General features: G+C 32.2%; 1 protein-coding gene across 1 annotated transcript; it reads right to left on the bottom strand.

Annotated features, from left to right (window-relative positions):
• Positions 1 to 26,716, bottom strand: LOC130443606 (uncharacterized). The gene is made up of 7 exons (XM_056778369.1): positions 26,611 to 26,716; positions 26,427 to 26,498; positions 4,909 to 5,218; positions 4,726 to 4,852; positions 3,812 to 3,958; positions 3,294 to 3,748; positions 1 to 3,235 (listed from the first exon to the last, which is right to left on the bottom strand). The coding sequence occupies exons 3-7, from the start codon at positions 5,213 to 5,215 to the stop codon at positions 3,018 to 3,020; spliced, it is 1,254 nt and encodes a 417-aa protein (XP_056634347.1). The 5' UTR covers positions 5,216 to 5,218; positions 26,427 to 26,498; positions 26,611 to 26,716; the 3' UTR covers positions 1 to 3,017.

Raw genomic sequence — 26,716 nt, forward strand, 5'->3', positions numbered from 1 at the left:
TTAACGATTAAATTTTTATTGAATAATGTTATTTTACATTTATAAAATTTAATTTCTAAAATACATTATGACTATTCAATTTTTGACTAGTGCGGTTATTTGTTAACAATAAATTTGAGGTTTATTTAAGATAGAAAAATAATATTATCTTTTAGTGAGAAACAAGATATATTCTAATTTTCAGTTTGCGGTAACAACGAAAAACTATTAAGGCGTGGTAACATTTATATTCAGAATGTAGTCAAACCAATTATTGAATCATACTTGGACACCTCTTTGATGGGAAAAAAAATGTATAAAAATTAGATAGGGAATAGTTGTGATCCTTAAAGACAACAACTAATAAAGGATAACAGCTTTGGAGAGAAATTGAATGATCAGAAAACCTCGCCGGGAAATATTTTGTGAACGCTGGTGCTGTAAACTTATAGTGTCATATAAAGTTTTGGGGTGTTATATGTCTAAAAATATAAATTCTTGACTCTAGTTAGGATTATGTAAGTGACGAACAAGGCGAGAGGTTCCATCAGGACATTTCTTTAATGGAGAAGCGCCATGAAGAGAACTGAAGTCGAGGAATGCTAGTAGGCTATTGTTGGAGACTTTCTAGAAGCCAAATATTCACCATTATATATAAAATAATAATATATCTAAATGTAGCTTATGTTTGTATTTTTTACTTTACGAAAATATATGTTTTGATCTGACAATCAAACCTGTTTTGTGCCTCTGTACACTCAAAAATTGATATGTTTTCATTTAACCAGTATACTCAGAAAATTAATAAAATTCCAACCCATTCATTTCAACTAGATTTATACTAGAAGATAATTTTCAATCAATGGCTTAAGCCATCAATATTTTGTTTCTCACTACATATAAGGTATTTGCTAAGCAATTCACTTTTTACAGGTACAAGCAGACACAGTATCGACTAGTTTTTTTTTCATAATATCAAAATGATATCATCGAAAATACATTTTGTTCATCACCATTGAATTCTATTGTAGATTGTTTCTTATATATTAGATTTTATTATATTATAAGGACGTATTTGAATTTTGATATTGGCTGACAAAAAAACGACTTTCAAGTGCCCTCTAGACGCTCAATTAAATTGACAATCAGTCTCATTGATGTATTGATTGGAAACGATTGATGACTTGACTGCGATTGAAGAATATTTGATTGAAGCACATTCAGGGGTCCGATTGACGGCAGCAATTGATCGTCAAATCTAGAGATTGACAATCGGTCGGCCATGATAATAGGTACCCCGTTGAGCCTCACGTACTTCGAAAACATGGCGGATAAAGAACGCGTGATGCTTTCAATAGCGTTTTTTTATAACACAAATATGTAGGGGGGAATAAACGTCAATATGCATGGACCATATATGTAATACTCCTATTTCGACAGTTTCTATAAGTGAAAGGTGTTCCGACTAAGTGAAACAAATAGTGTATCGTTCTCTCTTTCCTCCGTGGGCTTCAATAAGTTCTGCGCGTCTTTTGCGCGCATGAAGCATGCGCAGTATGGATAAAGTGTCTCGAACGAAAGAGAAAATGAATACTGTCGACACCGTAGCGTAGAGACGTTTTTTCCCTTAAGAACTGCCCATATAGGAGTAGTACATATATGGCATGAACGTACTAATGCTGTAAGCTGTCATATTTATCTTAGTTTCGGCGGTAAATTTGAAAAAACGGTATACTGCAGACTTTGGACGTTACTTCTGAACTTGCATAAAAACTGTGATATTTCGAAACTCGTTATAACACTATAACACATTTATTTGGTCCGTACATCAAGAAAACTTTTTTAGTGTGTAATAGCTCCTACCACGCTTCTGACAAGTGTCGTCATTTCAAGAACTGTAAGAAAAATGTCGCATAATCACCGTTTCAACCTAAAATTATAAACATTAAATATTGGTATTATTTATTTTAGCACTACTTTATGAAAACAACCCCTTTTGGGAGGAAATACCTATTTCAACATAATTTTTGAGAAAACCTGTTCATTTTGATACACCTTTGTCAAAAATTCATGACGCTGTACCTTATGTAAAGATCAAAATGGATGCGCATATCCATTTGCGATCATCCACAGCCGTGGAAAGTAAAATCTAAAGATTTTATGAATAAAAATTGTTTTACAAAAAACACCTTGTACTTCTCTTTCGTCTCATCCGTATAGCGCAAAAGTTGATGCCAAAAAGCCCCCAAGGCAAGTCGCAATATTTCTTGATCTAAAGCAAGCGATGATATAGTTCAGCTAAAGGCCGCTTAACATGCTGCCATACACCGTACAATGCAATGCAAGACGCAATATTTCTTGATAGAAAGCATTCGCAGATGAAGTTCAGCTGATTGTCATATGTAATATCTCGCACACATTATCGCTTTTGTGCCATTTTTATTGCGTGCAAGCTCTAGGGAGAAATCTAGTTACTTTTAGCTTAACAACCAACCTGTCTATCAGGCTCAAAAATCAAGACAGCAGCAGATTTGACAGTTCTCCACTGACCACTTTTTCACTTCGCCACTCGTTTTGTTATTCTCATTTTTAGCCGGCTACGGAATATTGAACAAAAACTTAGGTTAGGAAATTGTTTAATTTTACTAATAGAATTTAGTTAGTGGTATCCATAATGCAATGGCTACAGACTTGCATAATGCTAAGCGATATGCAATATTTTGACCCTGCATGAAATTGAATGCAATTTCTTGCACGTTGTCTTGCACCATGTCAAGCGGCCTTAAGAAACCATACTCTTCACAAACAATAGGCTCGAGAGCAGCTGGTGATTGATAAAACATTGAGGTGTTCATTGGAGCCTCATTAATCTCGATTATAATTTAATTGATCGTTTCGAAGGCACTTTAGTCTTTTATAACCTAATTATATTATGTTTTCTCAAAGGAATAATCATTATTTGTTATTGTGTCAGTTCGATAAAGTGTGTTTAACGACATATTGAGACATATTTATTACGTCAACAGCTTATTAATTAACTAAACTAAATGTATTGAACTACTTATGAAAATGAGTAAAACTAAAGCTAACGGATATAATTTATTAACAGAATTTTTAGGTTTTTGCAACCCGAGTTGATTTGGTTCATCTACTTCATTACTTATTTGATTACCAGCTGCGGGATACCACGTTTCCGAAGTCACTTCCTGTGTGCTCCAAGATGGAGAAAAATTTCTCCTCGTAGTTGAAATTGAACCTTGAACAAATTCAATATCAAAACTTAAGTTAAATCGAAAACATTCAAATTTAGTTACTTGGACTGGTACTTCCTTGTCTGGTACTCCATGCTAAAGAGCTACCCCATTCCGGCCTAGTTGATTTCGTTGAAGAAACATCGGGAAACATTTGGACGGTATTAGCTGGTAACGCTGAACTTCCTTCACTCCAACTAGCTCTTCCATATATTCCTGGACGAGTTCTAGACCCTAAGAAATCATTAGTACTATATGTTGAATAACTTGGACTGGTAGGGGAGCTTGAGAAGCTCCAAGGAAAGGTAGAAGGAAATTTTGGTGATGAAAATGGTGCTCTAGAAGGACTAAATGGAACTTTCGTTGGGCCGATACTACTTGAAAAATCTTCTTTTGGTCTTAAATCTTGAAACGTGCTCCAAGGTTGAGTCTCACTAGATGAAGTTGATATCACCATAGAATCAGTTCGATCTGCGTAAGGGTCTGTAAGGTGGATTGTGCAGTCTCCGGAATTAGGACTAAAATTTAAATTATTCACGTTTCGACTGTCTAACAAACTTACTTATTGTACAAATACTTACATATAGTTGACACATTGCTCTTGTAGAAATCGTAGAGCTTTATCTATTATCTGAGTGGCAAATCGAGTAGCTGGACCATCAGCCATACCCCTATCACAGAGTCTTCTAGTTTCTCTGTAAACGCACTGCTTAAATCTGTCGTGTGAACTATAGAATCAATATATGTTACGATTAATGATCATTGTACATGAACCTGGTCGTTAGAAGTGGCTCTGATCTATCAAAATTTGTAAATGTGCTACTAAATATATATTTCAAATCATAGATATTGACATACAAAAGAACTCATGTATCATATACACCAAAAACAATTCAAACACGCTGTGTGACCGTATTGAAGTGATATTTACCTAGGTACCAGATTAAAATGGTTATACCTAGGTAATAATACCAAAATTCATGGCAAAAGTGATATGTACAGAGTCTGTTAAAAGGGTATCTAAAATTGATGAAGTGGGCAGAGATTTTGTATACAAGGATTAGAAAATATGCAGACAACTTCATGAGAGATTCAATATGTAGACTATCAATCATAAGAATAACAATGGAAGAATTAATCTAGATTCAGAGGACCACAATAGACGTAAATAGTTCGGAGTGGGATGGACCAGAAGCCACTTTCGTGGAATCTATGTAGGTGGCGAGACAATTGAAGAGATTTGACTATTTTGCGAAGAAACCACACTACAATGTTAGTGAAGTTTATAATTATTGGATTTATATGAAAAATGATGATTTGATAAGTTTTGTTACTCTAAAGGTAAAGGTTAGATTGTATACCTCTAAAAAGAGGTACTTGATTGAAATGTAACTGCACATGTAGCTTTTCAAACAATATTTAACCGCATCATGCAATAGTAGTAAATAATGTTTACCTGAAATAAAGCTAATTCATTATGTTAACTAATACTGACCAACATAATGTAGATTTCGAAATGATATCGCCTTGTTCCACTTGATCCACCAATAAGTTATATTGCGGTCCGCAATGTAATCTTTGTACAATAGTTCCCTTGATACATGGAGCATATCGAAGATATTCTACGATAAATAATGATTATTTTGAATGATGAATCGTTGAAAATCTAAATTTTCACCTTTTTGATAACTGGGTTGAGTACACATCTCATGTACGCTCTCAATGGGACTTTCCACTGCTCTGTTAAATTGTTTTCTTTGTTGTTCGGTGAAGCACTCATCCGTATACGTTTTCAAACAATCCACAAATCGATTCCAAGTATTACAAACTTGATCGATGTCATTGAGATTATCGGGAAAAACTAGATGTACTTCCTTCACCAAAGGATCTGCAATCCTTATGCATCTATTGTATTCTGTTCTGGAACAATCCAGTTTTGCAGTTACCAATAATGGTAAAAGAGTCGGCAGTAACGCATGCCACATTTTCTGAAATAAATATAAAAATTTTAGTTTATAGTTAGGAACAGAAAGTAACTATTGTTATCAATTTTGTATGTAGACTTTTTCCTTCATCAATTTTCAATTACTACTACCTCTATAACCGAGAAAGGAGAAGCATTTTTGAACCTAAATGCCTTGGTAGTCTCTTTGCAAACTCTGCAAACTCCTTTCGCCTCTCGTGTGCCCAGTTGATAATACTCCGCCAGAGATATCGATAAAAGCAGCAAAACTAACTTTAGATTTGTTGCCGGAAAATTAAAAAAAAAAATACGAATTAGCTTACGAGAAATTGATGGAATGGAGAAGAAATACAAAAAAAATCTTTTTCGGAAACTGTATTTTTGGTATACTTTGAAGAGAAAACCTTAAAGGCGTCTACACTTTGGTCACAATATTCAATGTTGCAAAGTAGTATTAATATAAAAAAATAACATTGATATATCCAAGTATCAGAAATTACGTAAATTTTTGAAAAGAAAGTCCTACAATTTCGTCCCCAAAAAATCAAACATATTGCCAATTGCAAAGAATTTTAAACGAAGCTCCAGACAAGGAATATCTACTAATAAAAGAAAATTTATTTAGGAGGAAGTATTTTTAGATTTTAATTTAATTTTTTCTTGAATTAATATAATCCTATTTAGTGGGTTTTTCAGTAGATAAAAAGAATCAAATAATCATTCAAAATTCTATATAAAATTGTGGTACTATTTGTACTTTTAACCTTCATTTCCTTTTTCCTTCTTGTATGGTAGGTTTAAAATTTGTTTCTTCTTTAGTTTCAGCCTCCTGGATCCAGATTGTCACACCATCTCTTTCTCGGTCGACCAATACTTCTTCTACCTGTTGGCGATTTATCCCTTGCGATACGCAAGAGTCTTTCGCTTGTCATTCTGCTTAGTTATATCGGGTCTTGTCTCTGCTGTGTATGTCATTATAGGTCTAATTGTTGTTTTACATATTCTGCTTTTTGTTTATTTTGTAAGATGTTAATTTTTCCAAATAGTGTTGTTAAGGTATCCTGCTACTTTATTTGTTTTGACGACCTACTCTCGCACCTCATAGCTCGTTACTTCTATTCCTAATTATCTAAATTTTAGTACCTGTTGTATTACATGACCACAAATCAAATTGATGGTTATACTTTCAACCAATACATTTAAATCAATGGTCAATGGTGCAGTGGATGATAGTGTGTCCGCTTCGAACAAATTCGGTAGTATGGCTAAGACAATTGAAATTTTTTTTAAAATTAGAGAACCCCCATTTATACACAGGTCACTGCTTCAGACGTTCTTCGGCAACAATTTTGGTAAATGCAGGAGAGGACATATTAACCTTAAAGCACCATGGAGGATGGCAATCCAATACCCTGACAGAAGAATACGTCGAAGAGTCTATTAAGAATAAAATTAACGTTGATAATAATTAAATATTATTCAACAGTTAAGATGATATTTAAATATTATTTTGGTTTCACTAATCATAAAAATAAACATTAAGTTCCATTACTTTTACTCTTTCAATTTGTGCAGTTGTAGAAAAAGTATAGTGTGCAACATGTGGGAAAAGTACTTTTCTCACGAGTGTCGCAAACACATGAACTGAACTTTTCCCACTTGTTGCACAATACTATTTTGTTCATATTCGATATTTTTGTGATAACAGTTATGAAACATCTGGGTATATATTTCGTTCCTTGTTGATTTTCTCGAAAACAATTTTACCCAAATTCATATGGGACTATCTCTGACTTATGATCTACCAAACAAAAAAAATCATCTGAATCGATTTATAATAGGTAGATTACTCACCTCCTTTTTGTCAAGTTGTTAATTGCTTTAGTAGTAAATATATGACCTATATAAAAGTGGCATTAACAGCAAAGCGAATTTCTACCTAAATATGCAAATGCAAACGATTTGTCTACCAAAACTAGGTTAACATTGATTACAGAAAAGTCCAGGAGTCATAGATTTTCCTCGAATCAGTTAAGATATATTGTTTCCTTTTCTGTTACGCTCAATGCGTGACTACAAGTTAGTCATACTTATCTAAAATAACACTTCAAACAAAAAACTTATGAGTTTTAGATTATTTTTACGAAGAATAGACATTTTCAATAAATATAAGGATAGTATAAGGACCAGTCAACAAAAGTCATTGCTTCTCAGCGATACCTGATTCCTAATCTCAAATTTCAGCAGATTTTCTATAAATTTCTTATGAATTTAATCTAGGTTTCCCTTTTGTTTCTATTAACGTTGTTAATATAATTATTTTTCTTCTTTTTAAAGAAGAAACCACCTGAAAGATACTCCACTTTGAAATGAGCTAAAGAGAAGGTAAAAGTTATGTAACAAGAGTATTTGATATCTTGTTAGGTCTCATCTAAAAAAGCTCCTTCAAACTCTAAATTCCCAAAGAGAGAACAGTAATAATGTGTATGATTTAGGATGAAACTAAAACCAATCAAGGAGAAACAATCCTGAAAACATGTTTGAAACTCAATAATCTGGACTAGAAGCTGCAGTGGAAAGAATATCAACGTGATTTTCATGTACTACGGGTTCTAGGTATGTTTTCACACTGAAAGAAGATCTGTTGGCTACACATACGCACTAAAGATAAATTCAAGGCTACATGTTTCGGAAGTATCCATTTTTTGTAAGAAGACGTTTCATTTTAATCATATGCATACACAACAGTTAAACTACAAGACTAGTTTCACTGAAGGAACATTCAATAGTCAAACTCATAATTAAAGCAACGAGAGAACGGGATGGTTGTGATGATACAATCATTTCATTGAGATCAAAAAAAAAACGAGAGAAGTTATGAGAAATACAGAGAAAGGCAGATCCTTATCTGAAAATATCGGACGTAGGGAAAAAAGAAGACAGCTTTCTGTGTTATAAGTACATCAAATAAAGCATTTTTTGTTGTCTCACTCAATTAATCGATATGTAACTGAGCCTTCAGTTCATTTTGTTAATATTTTTCGATCTTACCCATTTTTTGAAATAATTATGATAGTTTGATATACAATGACGGAGACTTTTCCAATAATAATTATGAAGTATTAGATCCAGGGCCCACGTTACCATATGTGCAAAGTGTGCAATGCACACGGGCGCCACCCTTTAGGGGCGCCAAAACCAAAGGCCTAAAAAAAATTTGAAAAAAGAAACAAAAATAATTTTAAAATAAAAGTTGAGAAATCGAATAGGATTAGGTATAAGTAACATGTCAGGCGGTAGTTTCTTTATTTTTCCTGTTCAGACATGAATAATGCCGGGAGCTATAAAAGCGTTGCAATACCAGAGGCGTTTTAAACTTATTAGTTTACTGATTCTACTCAATATTCTGAACAAACTGATTTCAGGTTTTGCGCTTCTCATTAACACGTTGTATATGTAGACATGAGGAAATATTTCTGTTATTTGTTCCTAAAATAATGTGATTTTCAGTTTTAGGTTATTTTCTAGTATTTATGAACAACGTGGCTGTACCCCATTAGTTAAGTAAATGCTTTAAAATGAGTGTGAACAAGAATTTATTATTACTATTTAATTTTAATATTTTAGTCTACACATAAATGTGACACGTAACGTTCAGTTCTTTGCTTTATTTCAAGCACCTACCTACCATAAAAAAAGATAATTCAAGCTGCCTTAAGGGGCGTCAAAATCTTTGTTTGCACACAGGCGCCAGTAGCCCGTACGAGGGCCCTGATTAGATCATTGTACATTAACATGAACTACTACTTCGATCGAGAAAGTTGCAAAATATCTAGAAGAGCTAACATTGTAACGAGTTAGTAAGTTTTTTATGCGTTTTCAATTCCTTGATTGTTCGAAAATGATTTTCTATTCTTTTGTCAGAATTAAAAAGAATTTCAATTGCTTTAGATGAATCAGAAATTATTTCTATTTTCGACGAATTTAAATTGATTATTTATTCTTGGGAAAAGAAGAAAAAAATAATATTTTGGTACTGTTTGGATAATTGGAATGCATAAATTGTATTCGACTATTGGAAAATTGAATTAGCGTTTTTAAGAAAACGAAACGGAAATTATCCAATCCACTGATGAACGTGCCATATGATGCTGAAACATTAATGATTTGCTATATGTTTCATTAGAATATTTCCTTTTTATGATATTAATATAGAAGAATGTACAAAATATTTACACTTATTCACGAAATGAACCAAAATAATTCCTAAATAAACCATTTTAGATCCTCTATTTCAACTGATTGTAAATTCACCAAGATTTTCCACAAATTGTTTCCTATTCAATTCAACTATCATAATTATTGCATATATCATATCAATCGTCATATTTTCTACTGTTTCAGTGAATTATTCAATAGTCTTTTCTTTGAAAACTTTATTGTTTCACCTTGAAAGTTGTTATCCCCAATTCCTAATTTAATGTTACAGAATCGAAATTTTAAAATAACTTTTACTAGGTTATTAAGTAATTAGATTGATCTATTTTGTTTAAATAAATTACTAGTTTTATTGGATTTTGTATAGGTATCATGGGAAGACACATCTGCTTCTATAGTATCATTCAAATTATGTACCTTTATAGTATTCACTACGTGCAAAATAATTGATTTAAAAATCTATATTAGACAAGTTTGTTTAAATAAAATAATCAATTCGTATATACTTTTTAGCTATTTCTATTATGGAAAAGGCGTAATTTTTTTACTTATGTACTATTCTTTACTGCCTATTACTATTTTCTTCCAATTCGCGGCCCCCAGTACTTTTAGGCTTTCGTATATTCGGTCTTCTCACATGAATTTTGATCTCTCTTTTGGCCTATTCTCTATTGTGTTATGATACTTTTTAAAAGGAAGAGTCGTATTTTCTTTTTATATATCCGAAATATCTTCAATCCATAACTTTACTGTGTTTCCCCCACAACAATTATCATGAAACTATATACATAGACTATTGATATTACGAGAAATCGATTGGAAGGCTAACAGATATCGAACCATGAATAACTTTGTAGCAAATACATTATTTTCCCGAAAAATCAATAGATAAAATGAAAATTTAGTAATTTTTGTAAGGTTAGGTTGGGTGAGGTTAGGTTAGGTTAGGTTAGGTTAGGCTTTCTGATAAAAATGATGCATTTGCATACTTTTTTCACAAAAACTCTTCTGCGCATGTGTCAATCATCATGACTTTTCACTCACAAATAGATCTTGATGAGATCGATCGAACAAAGTTATCCATGGTTCGATGCTTGTTAACCTTCCTAAGATTATGGCCACTTCCGTTATCTCCGGAAGTAAATGATTTCGCATAAAATAGATATGATCAATAGTCTATGTATAGAGTTTCATGATGATCTTCCTGGGGTGCCTTATCATACTCATAGCGTTTCCTCCTTCCATCTGATTCCATATTTAGTAGTTCATAAATATTCTATATTTATTTTCATGTAATTTTTACATTATGAAGCTTCTCAGTACTTTTCTTTATAATTTTTTGGTTTTTCTACATCTCCAGCTCCTCACTTCAGCTGCATTGTCGGTCTTTGTTTTTAGTGATGACCGCTATTTCCACGATAGTTTATCATCTGCTCGTTAATCTATATATTCTATTCTATTCTTTTCTCTATCTACCCCAACTCCAAGGATTTGGGAATAATTCCCCAATACTAATAGGAGCAAATAATTGGGATAAAAGAATCGTATAAGATACAGTACTTGTTAACTTAAACATCGATAACGTAATTTAACCTCTTTAAATTCGAAAAATGATGTGTTCCCCTCGGAGTCCAAAACCTCTTTCACTTAAAATATGAATTCTCTTTAACTTAAACGAATAATTTGGGATTCGCACCTCAGTAACTCAAAGTTGAAACGACGACGACCTGTGTAACTTCTATCATCTATCAATGAGTGATTTTGAATAAATGTGCAAACAAAAAAGGTTTCCTGTATTCCATTGTTATTGTCCATTGCTTACACGTGTTCACCAAATGAATTCAAATGTAAACAATAGACTGAAACTAACATATGCTGAGAAGTTAAAAGCGATCGAAGCTGTGAAAAGTGGTTTGAAGAGAAAAGACGTTGCAGTCCACTTTGAAATACATTATCCTTGATATTAAAAAACGAAGCTGAATTAATGAAGAAGCAAGAGTCGGGAAAGTCTTCTATGTCAAAGACGAAAAATTGCTGAATACCCCAATTTAGAACAATGCTTGTTTACATGGTTTCACAGTGTAGAAATAAAAACATCAATCTGTACAAAAGCTGAAGAGTTTGCTGAGTCACTGTAAATAAATAATTTTAAAGCTAGTATTGGTTGGTTGGAAAATTTCAAGAAACGATATGATTTGGCCTTTAAAAAATTTGCGCTGAAAGTTCAAGCGTTAGCAAAGAATGGAAAAAATTTCAAAGTTTCATTTGCATTTAATCTAGATCGCCTATAAGTTCTAAACAAAGTTAATAATCGAACGTCTGTAAGTAAAAATATAATTTATCTTATCTAGGCTCTACTGAATATAATCCGTATTTGTGGAATGACTTGATTACATTTTTTCACATTAATATCGTCAAATTCCATACTGCAGTCATGATCATTTTCAGATCAATCGCATACTAGCTTCTAATTCTTAATAATGTTTTCATATTAATCATATCAATATAGAAGGAGATTCTAATAACCTTATGGGAATAATAAAAATGGAAACTTATATTGATTTCAGGACATTAAATGTTCGTGAAAATGCACTCATTCACGTATAATTGTTGATAACTTTTATCCAAATATTCAAATGAAGTTGTTATTATATATAAATTATTATAAATATATAAATTATACAAAAATGTTGATTCATCATATTTTTACAATAAAAAATAATAACAGTTTGTAATCATTAAAGTTATATGAAACAAAAACATTCTTAAAATCGCTTATTTACAATAAGTGTTCAATATTAAAAGTTAACTTTAAAAAATTGAAATTTTTCACCCTTAAAAAAATGGTATCTTACTAAGATTGACTGTTGAGATGTTGACTGTTAGAGATAAAAAATGAGTAAACAAATATTTTTCAATTTTTTTTCCAAAATGTCCTTTTCTTCGTGAAGTTTATCCAAAAAATATATGAACTGCGTTTGATGCTTTGTAAAAAAGTTGTGAACGATTGTATGCGAAGAAGTGCGTTTATGATCATATTTAAAGTCATAAAACTATATGAAATCTCCAGGTGAAATATTTCCCATATTTTTTTCATAAATCCGCCCTAAAAACAAAGATTTAAAAAAAAAATAATCGAAATCTGATAATTTTTCGATTTCTAGAGCGAAAGTATAAAATTACCAGCTTTGCATAATGTTTAAGGGTTTTTCATCATCAGTCATTCGTTAGCTTGTTTTAAGGCGATTATTAATTGAGCCTACTTATTTTAAATATTTCATAATCCTCAAAATCGCCATTTTGGTAATTTCTTTGCGATTTGGATATGTTATCATTGAACATATAAGTGATTTATCTCATATAAGCTTTTTACGATCACTGTAATCTCTTAAAATTTGTACCGTGCATTATTTCCTGTTCAATCAACATATTTGAATTTTTTAAGTACATAATTACAATCGCATTGCATCTTTATCTACTTCTTTACGCATATTCCGATAAAAAAGACGGCAAATCTTATTTGTAATAATGCTAGGAGGTTGGAAACTTTTCATTTAACTCTCGTAGTAATGACTGAGTTGAAATATTACTATATTATTGAATAATTGTTATAAATTACTAATAATTTAAATTGAAACTGGAAAGTTCACAGAATGATAACATATTTTTTACGTAAATATCTATAGAATGTACCAATGACTAACATTTCCGGCGAACCAGGCAACCATACCGACCGTAATCTAAATAAAATAGTGAGGAATGTAACAATAGCTAATTATTTGACCAATAAATACATATTTAAAAAAGTTCTAGAAGCATATGGTTCTCGATATAAATCGTTACAATTTGTTACTACTTATTCCCAAATATAAAATACTCCATGCGTTTAGAACAATTTTTCTTATCAGATAATCTAATATTAAGCAGCATTTTTCACTTTTTCATCAACTATAAAAGCATGTATTATTAACTATAATTCATTCCTCTGTTTCTCCATATCGAGAATATTGAAAACTATTATGGAACTAATGACTTGTTTATCGTCCAAATTGCTTGTTTTTCCTTCAATACCTTTTCGGAAATTACATTAGTTTACAGTTCATCTATTGCGAAAGAAATTTTAGCTGTTGCTAATTACATATGATCTACCATACTGAACACACTGTTTACACTACCACTACACCAACAATAACAATTATAGTATCTGGCGCACGTTTCGATAACCAAGTATCCATCTTCAGAGACTGAAGGAAAATTAATCAGCTCTGGTTTCTGATTTTCTGCTATGTAGATATATAACAGAAAAAAACTGTAGTTACAAAAAAAAGCGTCGAATTATGAAAAACTCATATTTTTTTTTGAGGTGCAGACTTTGGAAAATGACATATCAAAGGCAGCAACAGTCAGACATCATATTCATATCCCAGAAACCTTGAGAGCGCTCTTCCATGAAGCGAACTGTTTCATGATACCCAGTTTTATACATAATGGTGAAAGAGTAATTTCGTCAAGAGCTACAAATAAATTCTGGACTATTCTTTACTTTTCAGACTCTATATTTTCCCTCGAGTTCCAGTTTCTTCTCACCCAATGCTCTTAACAAACTCTACTGACCCAAAAACATATAAAACTGGGAAACATAGTTTAACCATTTTATTGACCAAGAAGAAATTTTTGATATCTGATCAAAAGTTAATACCATTTTCTTTGGAAAAATAACGCCCCAATTCGTTATCTCAATCACGATAAAAACTTATTTGAGTGCTTGAAAAGCACATTTTTTTCTTTTAGTCTTGATACTAACAGCTCAGAACATTTAAATCTCTTACAAGATCATCTAACTCATTTTGGGAGAAGCTCATTTGACATACCTTCAAAATCAGCATCATTTTGTAATAAGCTTGGCCCTTCAATGTCTTGTTCTAAAAGTTCAGATATATTTTTAGGAAATGAAGTGAGTGATGAGCTGGATTCTGCCATTTAGCTCGAATTTTAGAGTTTAAACCGTTTAGGTATACTCATGCTATAAAAATAACAGTCTCAGAGATGATTTGGTGGTTCTAGTCAAATAGTCAGTATTCCAAATCAACTACTTTTCCATAATCTTAAATATTCCATACACTATCTACAAACAGAATTGGGAGTGCATTTTTCATCCCAAATTACTCAAAATAGGTATTTTGCACCTACTCTGATATAACTTTCCTATACACATTCTCTGCTTATACAACAAAAATCATCTGAATTGTTTAAACAACATCTCTTTGAACTACACATGGCGCAAAAACTAATTCTCTTCTAATACCTCAAAACGATAGCTTTCAAGTAAATTAAGTTATAAACAGCAAAAAGGTACTTTAACTATCTCGGTGACTGACAATTGATACGAGCAACTTTTCAGCCACTCAATGACTTAAGTGAGGATTTTTAATCACAATTTCTTCTACTTTAGTGATGTTAATTCCAATTGTCTTCAGATAACCAGCCAAAAGCAAATATATTATGTCTACCTCGTATATGAATTTGAAAATTTTAATTTATTGTAAACATATAAAAAAGCTTTTCAGTCAATAAACTTAACGTAAATGATGCTCAAAGATGAAGATGATTTGTTCGAAACTGATGAATTCTGGTTCTTTCTTGATTATACGTTTTCTCTGCCCAATATTTGTACTCTCTATGAGCAAAATAACTATTTTTAGCAATTTTGAAGTCAATTTTCAAAATCGGTTAATTTAAATAAACAAATAAGAGCTTTGATCATACATCTATAGCGTGTTGAATAACTTGATTTCACGAAAATTAAACGATGCGATCATTGTTATCAAAAACATTGGGCCAAAAAGAGAAAATGGTGGTATATATATTATTTTCTCTGAGAGTTTATAAAATGATTTCTTTTTTTTACTGGGATAGGTTATTTCAAACGAAAACAGCTCGAAACTCTTTTCAAAAATCTCTTTTCGATATTTTCAAATCTAAATTCCTACTTAACTGTCAATATCCAATATTCACCCAGTATATGCTATTAAATATTTGTGCTTATATTTATTGTATTATCCAATAAGGCTTCTGTTTTGGTTCAACGTTTTCTGCTACCGCACAATTGAATGTAGCTGTTGGTCACAACAGAATTTGTCTTAATATTTCCTTGGCTGATTACTTCCGTTCCAAAACACGCGAGAACATTCATTTTCGTTTTCAACAAAAGTTCAATCTACGAGGGTCTCTTGTAACACTTAGTATAAATAAAGAATTCAATTCAAAAATCTAGACAAATTGTGAAATTTTTTCGATAATGGTTGGTAGATACGGTCGCCTCTAGTAGCTTTAAAGAGAAGGCAATATAACTATGTACCTATGGTATTAAATTCTTCATTGAGATTTCTGTCATGGTCGTTAAATTTGTTATTCACATATCACTTAGTGAAGATGACGAAACGTACAACTACAGAAATATGTAAACTTGTTATAACATCACACTGTTTCTTGTAAAATATTTGACACGTCAAAACTGAAGTACTGTAGATTCTACCAATTTTAGATATACATATTGGATGTAATCGATCGAAACTTCTACAGCAGGATGTTAGCCAAAAAAGATTCGAGTTTTAGAGTGGCTTAACATCAAAACATTTATAGTATCTAAGAGTTAAAACTAAGAATAGGAATGGAAAACTCCACCAGTGAATCTACTTTATGGAAGAAAGAGTACAATAAAAAATTTAATGGGATTTTATAAATTAAATAGTTATATAATATAAAATCTCTTAGTACATTGTGTACTGCATGTACGTTCGATATTTAAATGAGGATGGTCCCAGAAGTACCTGGCCCAACAAAGAAAACCAAACAATTTTAGTAAACAATATATTTATTTTTCAACTTAAGCTCCTTTTAGCTCCATACAGTTTTCCAACGATGTTCAATGAGTTCCATAAACTTTTTATTATAAGAATCGTCAAGCTCTTCAAATAGTTATTAACTGTCAACATCACCTCTTCATTGTTGGTCTTTGACCACCGAGTCATTTTTTCAAGCCTGGAAAAAAAAATAATCCGAAGGGGGCTAAATCTGGCGAATAGGGTACGTGAGATAGCAATTCAAACTTTAATTCATTAATTTTGGTTATTGCAATAACGGATGTGTGAGCTGCTGGATTTCTTCGTTCAAACGTTGCAATAAATTCCCATAATATTCGCCGTTGATAGGTTTCCTTTTTCAAGATAGTCAGTGAAAATTATCCTTCACGCATCCCAAAAAACCGACGCCATGAACTTGCCTACAGATGGAACAGTCTTTGCTTCTTTTTAGCCGGTTCTCCCTTTTCAGTCCATTGTTTTGATTGTTCTTTTGTTTCTGGTGTAAAGTGATGGACCCACGTTTTATCTATGATTATGAAACGGTGCAAAAATTTAGCTTCATTTCTGTGAAATATTGCCAAATACTCGATGGAAACATCTTCACGATTCTGTTTTTGTTCCATTGTAAGCAAACGCGACACTCATCTTGCGCACAGCTTTCTCTTGTCCAAATTTTCACTATGCGGTGTATGGCACTTTTTGAAATACTTACTATGTCTGTCGATGATGGTCCAGTACCGCTTTGTGGATTTTCGTCAACATTCCTGGAGTATAGATTGTGGTAAACTTTCTATTATTTTCAAACAGCTACCGCCATCTCTAGGTCAGGCCAGGTACTTCTGGGACCATATTCGTACTACTGTGATTGCTGCGAAGAGTATAACTACGTGTATAACTTCTATTGTCATATTTTTAATAATTTTTGATACTACGAACACAAGAAGAAGTCTATTTTGTAAATATTTATATACATAATTTTTTACTAATATAATTCAATAACAAAAAAATAATACTTTAAATTTATATATACACTTTACACAATTTACCTTTGACGTTTCTTAAATAATCAAAAACATTATCTATGGTTGGATAATTTTGCACCTACACTGTCTTTACCCTGTCCTGGTATTACTGCTGATTCGTTTTCTTAAATATGTTTTAAATATGTCGTACGAGAAACTTCACTGCAATTTTTGTGCTCAATCAACCCCATTTCGTAATGCGCAAACTTACAATTTTTATTCTATTTAGAATGAGTTGGTTGAGAACATGAAATCGTAAAGATCAAAGCGATTAAAACCACATTTTCTTCGTATCAGGTGACCTTTAATAAGCAAATATGGATATAATGAGTAGAAGTTTAGAAAAAAAACACACCTTATTTGAAATTTTCGTTTAACTGGTCTTAAAAAATTATTTAAATAATAGATGTTGATGATGAAATATTGTTAACACATACGTAGAAATTTGAAGGAAAGTTTAGGATTAACGCTATTTTTTTTTTGAATTTTGACTAAAGAGTGGTTTGCCGTCAATTTCCTTTCCTTTTTCTTAATGTTTGAAGGTCCAGAATACCATTCCATACCTAAAGACTAGACCACACTTCTGACCTATTTCATTTTAAGTTGTAATTTCTGGAACCATTGGTGATTTCATACCGAACATTCTGTATACATTACTACTACATCAACACTCACAATTACACTGACTGACCCACGTTTCGATAACCAAGTTATCGTCTTCAGGAAATGTAGGTAAACCAAAACCTATTAACCGATTTTACACTTAATTTTTCCTCCAATAGACCTTCTCCCGCGAAAATTATTTCCATTTAGCAATTTCAATTTTGCAATACAACAATTTATCAATGCATACTTTCATAGTCCGTCCATAGTTTAAATGAGGTATGTGCTGCTTAAACCGGACAATAATGGATCACTTAGTCTGCCCAATATTCTTCCCGTCCCAATCACCACAGCTAATTTCATATATACCACTATTTTCCAAATATTGTATTTTATACTTAGAATTACCCGGCAATTGTTTTAATGTTTCAATTCATTTGTATAAACAGGGTTGAAAGGTACCAGAGTAAATTTACCTTGTTTATTATTTTGAGTTTGGGAAAAAACTTGTTTCAGATAGATTTCTTAAATCTATGACGGTTAACCAACCTATTTACAATTCTCAATCATAACCGTTGAGTGCAGATACATCCTTGATAAAGGTCCTTTCCTTATTGTAATTTTTGATGTTAAGTGGAAATGGAGACTGGACATATTATGCTAGATACAATGAAAAGAATCAGCCAGGATGTATCTGCAAGTAGCGGTGTTTTTCCTAAAGACATAAAATTTTAATCTATTACTGTTTTTAATTACTATAGATGAATATTTTCAATTGAGCTTCAAAATGAATTCGACCACATTTGCCTTTTTCGTATTGAATATAGCGAAAATATCATCCACATCCTGTACCATACCTTAGGAAAATACTGAAACTGTTTTCAAAATGATTACACTGTCCGATGCGCGTCAGACAACTCAAATTAACGTTGTTGTAGTATTATTATTCATCTGGATTGCACGATCGTATTCTGCGTGCTTTTTTTATTATTAACCGTGGTTAGATGCCGAGTAAATAGTTTTTTCCGCGACTTTCTGAGCTGTCTAGTTCCTCAGGACCATTTGAACAGAATAACAATATACTTTAATAGTGAGTAATTTTGTGCAGTGTGGAAGTTCATTTTAACTTAATAAGTAGATATGAAGAGATGTTGTTAATATTCATACGAAGAAAAATAGGATTAAAAACAAATATTATTAGAGAAAAAAGGGGAAAAGGTACCCAAGGAAATTTATTCAAGGTATTTATACTACAAACGATTGTTTTTGGGGTTGTTTCTAAAATAAATGCATTACACTGTTTTCTCTGCTACCTTTTGGTGAAGATAAAGCTTGTCGGTAATAGGGGCCATCTCTATAATTGTATGGAATACGCGTTCGTTAGGATCACATCAGCCAATATTGGGGCTTATTGGTTAAACAGTTGAAAACTGAACTAATCACGCTTTCCTTTATTTTCGTTAGGTTACTATGTTGGAAAACACGAATGATATGAAAGGATAGACGCCAGGCGGTTACCTAGGATGGTTTCAGGGGGTTATATTGTAGTAAGGGGCCACTGCGGCTACCGTCGTTCCCTTCCTCACGTTTGTAAATATCTGGATGGTCGCTACAATCCTACCAACTTTCCTGCTGTGCCGCCTCGGGTGAAATGATTCCAGTACCATACCTTAACTTAGTGAACACTCTCTCAACTTTGTTAATTTATTGAAAGTGCTAGGATCGTGAAAAACACGTACAAGAAGGTATGGGAATTCATATTCTCTTGTGTGAAGTATCTTCCAACAATCCATAATTTCAGCACCAAGGTCGATAAAATCAGTAGAAATCTTCTGTTTCAAAAATCTTTAATTATGAATTTCTATTGTTAAACGAAAAATTCGTATTTTTACTATAAAACCATGATCGAAAAACCGTTAAAACCAGGCAATTGCTGTGCCATTGGCACTACAGTTAATTGCTCAAAGTATTTTGAATAAATCATAAATTATTAATAATATTAACACTAAGAAATTGATCAAGCAAGTTTCTTATCTTGATATAACAACCCTTAACCCCTTTATATCCAAGGTTAAATCTGGAAATATCTAAATTTCACTGTTTTTTCAACATCACGCAATGGTGATTTATGTTAAGGTGGTGAAAAAAATTATCCAAGGATGAAGTAAAGGAAGACGAATGGTTTGAGTTAATTTATTCAATTTATAAATTGAGGTTAAGGATCTGATGAAGGACTTCAAAACTCATATAACAATAACGATCAGAAATATGATTGCGAAGGTTAAGGAACATGTGAATAAATTTTCTATTCCACGATACAATTTAACGTAATTTTTGTCCTAAAATATTAGAGGTCACTCTATAATTTACTCAGTTTTATTTTCTCAATAAATTTAATTCACTTTAATACACGTTTTTATTGTTTTAGTTATTTTTTCATCATTATCATTATCATTATAAACAATTTTTACGCATAAGGCCTTTTTATTTCTTATTTAGCATTCGTTAGAATCTGTTCTCTTTCCCGACCGATTCTGCGTATTTTAACAACGTGCATCATTTCTCCATAGGTGTCAGTTTAATTTCTCCAAGGAAATGAAAAGCAAATAGTATTGAGAAAACTTCAAAAAGTTTAGGTCTCGTTGATGTTTTGGTTGATAGAACAAATAGCAAAGGATTTAACATAAGCAGTTTCCAAATATGTCGTTTTGAATTATACTAATATACTATTTTCGACACTTGATATGAATATGCTATTTAAATAGTTTTTATGTGAGTAATACCACATTTATAACTTGTGTTAGCGCCTTAATTATATATTGTGATACTGCTGGGATGCCATACACATGCGTGAATATCGTAAATGCGCGATGCAAAGCGAAGAAAAACGCGACGACAAGTAGACAAGCAGGAAACAGGCTTCATTTTATTCAGTTTATCACATTATTTTATGTTAATAAAGTGTAGAATAATTTGAAAATTCTGACGTAAATAGATAAATTTTTTATGTTGTTGTTCTGATAATTTGATTTTTTGTAAATTCAGTTTTTTTCATAAATTTACCGATAAATCGAAATGATATTAATTTAATAGGCATCATTAACGAAAGTCACTGCCCTCGGCAGTGTCGTATTATGAAATATTTATTGTGACACAATTTTTATGCAACGTTTCATCAAAATATGAGTTTATCCTTGTTGTAAAGTTAGCTGTGATAGTTATTAACGTTCCGGAGCATCAAGTTACCGGAAGGCAATACTTTCGCTGTTTCCGGTCTAATGGTTAACAATAGAACAATATTTTAGTGAATTTGTTTTTTATTTTCGAAGGTATCCGTTTTATATTCGAATGAACAATAATTAATTTTTAATTTAAACTAACCACGGAATAGATGCGGAACTAAATGAAAATAATACGGGCTTTGTTTATTATGATTCATTAATTTGTTACAAATAAATCGTTATTAGTGGTTTTCAAAAGTTTGTCCACCGTGAAGGCTTACGATCTAATTATTATATTTATTTTATGCCGTTCGTCAAAGATCCTTCTTTTAAAGTTTTGGCAACGTTGCTCATTCTCGCGTTATCACATTTTATAGATCCAAAGATAAACAAACACCTTGTACATTGTGTCTATATTTAAACGGTCATTACCCTAAGTTTAGGAAAATATTCATTCAGTTTTTTCCACTAAAAGTGAACAAATAAAACCCTTCATAGTTGTACAAATACTTTTTAAAGGGGTTGAATGAGTGATTGATTCTTTATAACAATAATAGTAGTACACACGTGCTTATATAACAATTTCGAACGGATACAACAGATGTGGTTGGTCCCAAAAGGGGTTGATGTACAGGGAAAATGAAACTAAGTAAGGAGATACATAACTTATGAAATAATATTAAATCATTTTGAGTTAGATGGAAAATAAATTATGTAATTGATTAGATAATAGAAGCGATGGAATTGTTGTGAAAACTACTAACTTTGTCGCCAAATATTTCTCATCAGGACGTTCGTTGATGAAAATGTCGCGATCAACCCACAAATACTTAATACAGGTAGAGATTTCTCCGAACAAGTTCCTCCAATAAAACGATTATCCGTTCACACCTGACTGACAGATACTTGAACCAGGAAAGTTCACTTCATGCAACGTTGTCGAGAGAGTTTTCGCAAACACACAAACACACAAACACACAAACACAAACACACAAACACACAAACACACAAACACACGAACACACGAACACACAAACACACAAACACACAAACACACAAACACACACTATTTCAGATTTGGCTTTCCTTTTTACGATTATCGTACTGGCACGCCTTTGGTACACTATTTTCAGTGTTTGTGAATGGATAACAATAGACTAAACCCATAAATTGACCTCAAACCGGGTGGTACTACCTACACTAAAAATAATTTTTACCAAACTATGAAAGTGGCATTGATTAAATATTCGTTGGGTCACTCTGTGGTCCATTTGCATATCTAATGAGGTTTCTTTATTACTCTATACCTTTTTGAAATAAACTATAGGGATGAGTCGATTCTCGATACCGATGCTTGGACATTGGTATCGGTATCGAGATTCGATCGTAAAGAGTCGATACCGATACCAGTAAATGGACGGAAAAATTATTTTTTAATCCAGTTTAGGTGTAGAGTGTAGAAAAATCCTCCTTTCGAAATAACTTGGATAATGATTTTGATTTTCTATACAATAATAAAAAAATCAGAGCTTAACGTAGACCATGTGTTTCCCTCTGTTAAGGATTTTCTAGTAAGAGAATTTTTTTACAAACGGCTATTATACATCGGTGGTATCGGTATCGAGAATCGATTTTTTAGGTATCGACACATCTCTAATAGAAGCATATAACAACAAATTTAGAGATTGTTTTCCATTGACAATTTGGTGCGAAAATGAAGTAACTATTTACTTTTCGTTTGGACTAAAAAAATCTATGCTTATAAATTGTATAGTGTATTATTTCGGGAGAAGCTTTACTATCAATTCTTACGCATCAATTAAAACATGCCGTAACTTGTTAAGACTAGTCTCTAATTCTATGAATAGTACAATTGCTTCACTCCCTGTTAATCCTTTCTCTTTGTTTATTTACGATACAGTATGTTTTCAACATAAATAATATAAAGTGCGATAAATATGAAGTCGTGTATTGTTATGACAGTATTGGAACAAAAGTTTAAAGCATCCGTATCAGCAAGAAAATTATATGAAATTGAAGTGGAAGACATATTTAATGTGTGAAGAGTACAGCGTTGGTCTAATAGTATTAAGCGGTGCACAGAATGAACGCGAACATGACGCAGGTAAACATAACCTTAAAAGTACATGTATATAAAGAAATTTGAACGGTAATCAACGATTTTGAATTATTTATAATTTATTATATGAAATGTGTAGAGAAATATATACAGAGCGACATTTGACACGGCGTTTATGGGTGAGACCCCTCAATTTAAATAAAAATATCTAGTTACTTAACTACGACATATTCTAAAATGAACGAAATAGATTCAAGACGAATTTTTTGAGCATAGATGATTTAATCGGGGTTTATACGATGAATTTATTGAGCAGAGACTTCACAAAAAGTTCAATAAGAAAACCTTATTGTCAATTAGATCAGGAAGTTGATCACCAGCTCTGGTCATGGAATTTCCTATATTCTGCCAAATTTTAGTCTTCTTGTACCCAGTCGACTGTTTGTTATAGAAACACTCATAGCACCTACAAATTTTATCAGCTTTTCACGCAGAGAAGTAATTTTTGAGGGTATTTGCACCTACAATTATATTAGAAAAATGAGGTTATTTTTTTGACGTTCAGCGACGATCAGCACGTAAAAATTAGAAAGTTGGTTAACTTCGACGTCAAGAGCGCGTACAAACGCAATCATTGTGTGCGTTATCACAGTTTCTCAACTATCTTTGACATTTATGTTATGGTCGCGTTAATTCTGTATACCGCTTTAATAGTGAAAATTCGACGCTTGAAGATCGTTCGCTTTCTCGTCCTCCACCAGCGTGGAGTATTGAGGTAACAAGGGAAGCAGTAGAAACCAACCTAGTACCAGCACTCGCCGATTATAAGAACCATTGCATTACGAAAATAAGTGCCAATTGTTGAATAATGCCATACGAATTAACCGAGATTCAATCCAAACGTCGAATAGAGTTATGAATGACGTTGGTCAATAGACAAGTTGAGATTTTAGCTAATATCCCAGGACAATAGGCAGTTGGCTGATGGCGCGCCACGCATGCCTATTCTCCCGGAGTATTAGCTAAATGCCGGACAACAGATTATTCGTCGAAAAATGACCAAGTTCTTGTCTATTCTCCTGGGACTTTAGCTAAAATTCGGATGTCGATAAAGAAAAATTAATATCATTACGAGAAGCATCTTCTATGCAGTCAGTCTCGGGAGGACAAGGGTATAAAAAAATGTGGATGCAACCCCGCAAATAAACAATGTGGAATAAACCGGTGTTCTTGTTTTAAAAATAAAATAAAATGTAAATCAGAATCACCAAGCCTTCACGTGTTGCAATAAATGATTGATTGGCATGCAAAAAATAAACAAATAAGACTTCTTTCATTTTTTTTTTATCTTATTCTGTAAACCCAATAGTCTGTTATCCGAATTTTAGCTAGAGTCCCAGGAGAACAGACAATCGCTTGGTCATTTTTCGACAAATAACACAGGCCTACAATGATTTTGGTGCCGCTAAAAGTAAAACAGATTTCAAGTACGTTCGGTACCCTGATAAAAAAGTGATACTTACTTTTTTAATGCTACGTGTAGTGTTCGAGATTTCGCAATGGTAAATAAATCAAAAAACATTTAATAAATTTATTAAAAAAACAAAAGAACATTAATTGAAAACATTTAAATAGATTAAATTACTCATTATTTTACAGGTTAGAAGCACCTCTTTTTAAAATTTCTCCGGTGGATGTCTTCAGGACATTCCCGTGTAATACTCCAATAGTAATCTGCCATCATATGCTCATCCCAGCCACCTTGGTATCTATCTTCCATCACCTTTAAATCTCGTTGTTCTTCGCTATACGCTCCAATATTTTCAGAAAACTTGTCTAAATGGTTGTCCAGATAGTGTACTTTTATGCTCAAATTACATCCAAGATTTTTAAAACTAATTAAGAGCTTATGAACTAATTCTTTGTAATTTTCGGCATTCTGATTTCCTAGAAAATTTTTTACAACAGCAACAAAAGATTTCCAAGCCTCTGTTTCTAAATTATTCATTGAATGAATGAAATCGTTATCTTTCATTAAATGTCTAATTTGTGGACTATCAAAAATACCAGCTTTTAGTTTTTCATTACTTAAACCTGTTATGATCGATCGATACAAACCTGAACGTAGCTTCGCGATTTTGACAGCTTACCACGACGTCTTGCGGACTAATTAACTAAATTATAACATAGAATTAGCGGCACCAAACAAATTTTTTTTTGTGTAATCTATTGTCCGGTATTTAGCTAATACTCCGGGAGAATAGGCATACGTAGCGCGCCATCAGCCAACTGCCTATTATCCTGGAATATTATTTAAAATCCCAACTTATCTATTGACCAACGACATGTATACAGCTCCTTGCCCTGCCAAAATATGATAGTTTTATATAACGAATTGTTACTTGAGTCGAATAAACAATCTGAACATAGAAAATCAGTTGTTAGACAAAGAACAATTACCAGAACCAGTCTAAAAGAGAGGTCAATTCGAGGGAAGTTTTGTTATGTATATGGTGGAATTATGAAGGTTTAGTATACTTCTAAATCATTCCAGATGGTTGAGTTATCAATGCCGAAATATATAGTGAACATCTGATCCAAATGTATTAGGTTTTATTGGAGAAATATACAGGTTTAGTTTGCTGAACACACTATTGATGCGCGTTTCGATAACCAAATTATCGTCTTCAGATACTGAAGGTAAACTAAAGCGGGTTCTCTTACAGGACAATGCGAAATTTACGCGCAATAAGATCCAAGAACTTGGTGGTATCGAACTCCTACCACATCCAGAATTTAATCCAGTAGATTATTATTTATTTAGATCTCAGGCGTAGGGAAAAAAATTAAATCCAAAGGATGTAGTGAGAACTAGGACCAAATAATGGTTTTACAAAGGCTTCAAAGAGGTTACTGAACGTTGAGTGGAGACTATATGATTTCGATTAGCTATACTTCGAATATTAAGGCTTTCTTTTTGTATTATTATTCAATAGGTATATTTATCAGATGTACTCTGTATAATAAAGAGAATCAAAGTATAATATATGTATATTCCCTTAGAAAGTTATTCGAAACAATATTTTCTTTCTCTGTATAATATAAATCTTTTTTAGTAATTATTACTATTAATAATATATATTTTAACTTCTTTTTACTTCTTCGTAATGAAAAAATACATTTACTCATTTTTTTTATTTCAATAAACCTTTTAAAAAAAACTTACCTCTATGTTATAATTATTTTTCCTGTATATAAAACTCTCACAACCGAATTGTTCACTAATTCCACGTGAAATCTGGAATTCAAAAACCGCACAAAAACTCAGAAATTGAAAAATTAATCTGTATTCGATTCCAAGCACTAATTAAGTATAAAATAAAATATAAAATATTTAAATATTGGCGCACCTCCACTCCAACGCTTCCGATGATAAACCACAGAATAAATCTGAGAAGAGAGACCACAGACTGTAAACGTAATTTAGCAATCCGTTCCGGTAAAGAGCCTCCGTAA

The sequence above is a fragment of the Diorhabda sublineata genome, chromosome 4, assembly GCF_026230105.1.
Source record: "Diorhabda sublineata isolate icDioSubl1.1 chromosome 4, icDioSubl1.1, whole genome shotgun sequence".
NCBI lineage: Eukaryota > Metazoa > Arthropoda > Insecta > Coleoptera > Chrysomelidae > Diorhabda > Diorhabda sublineata.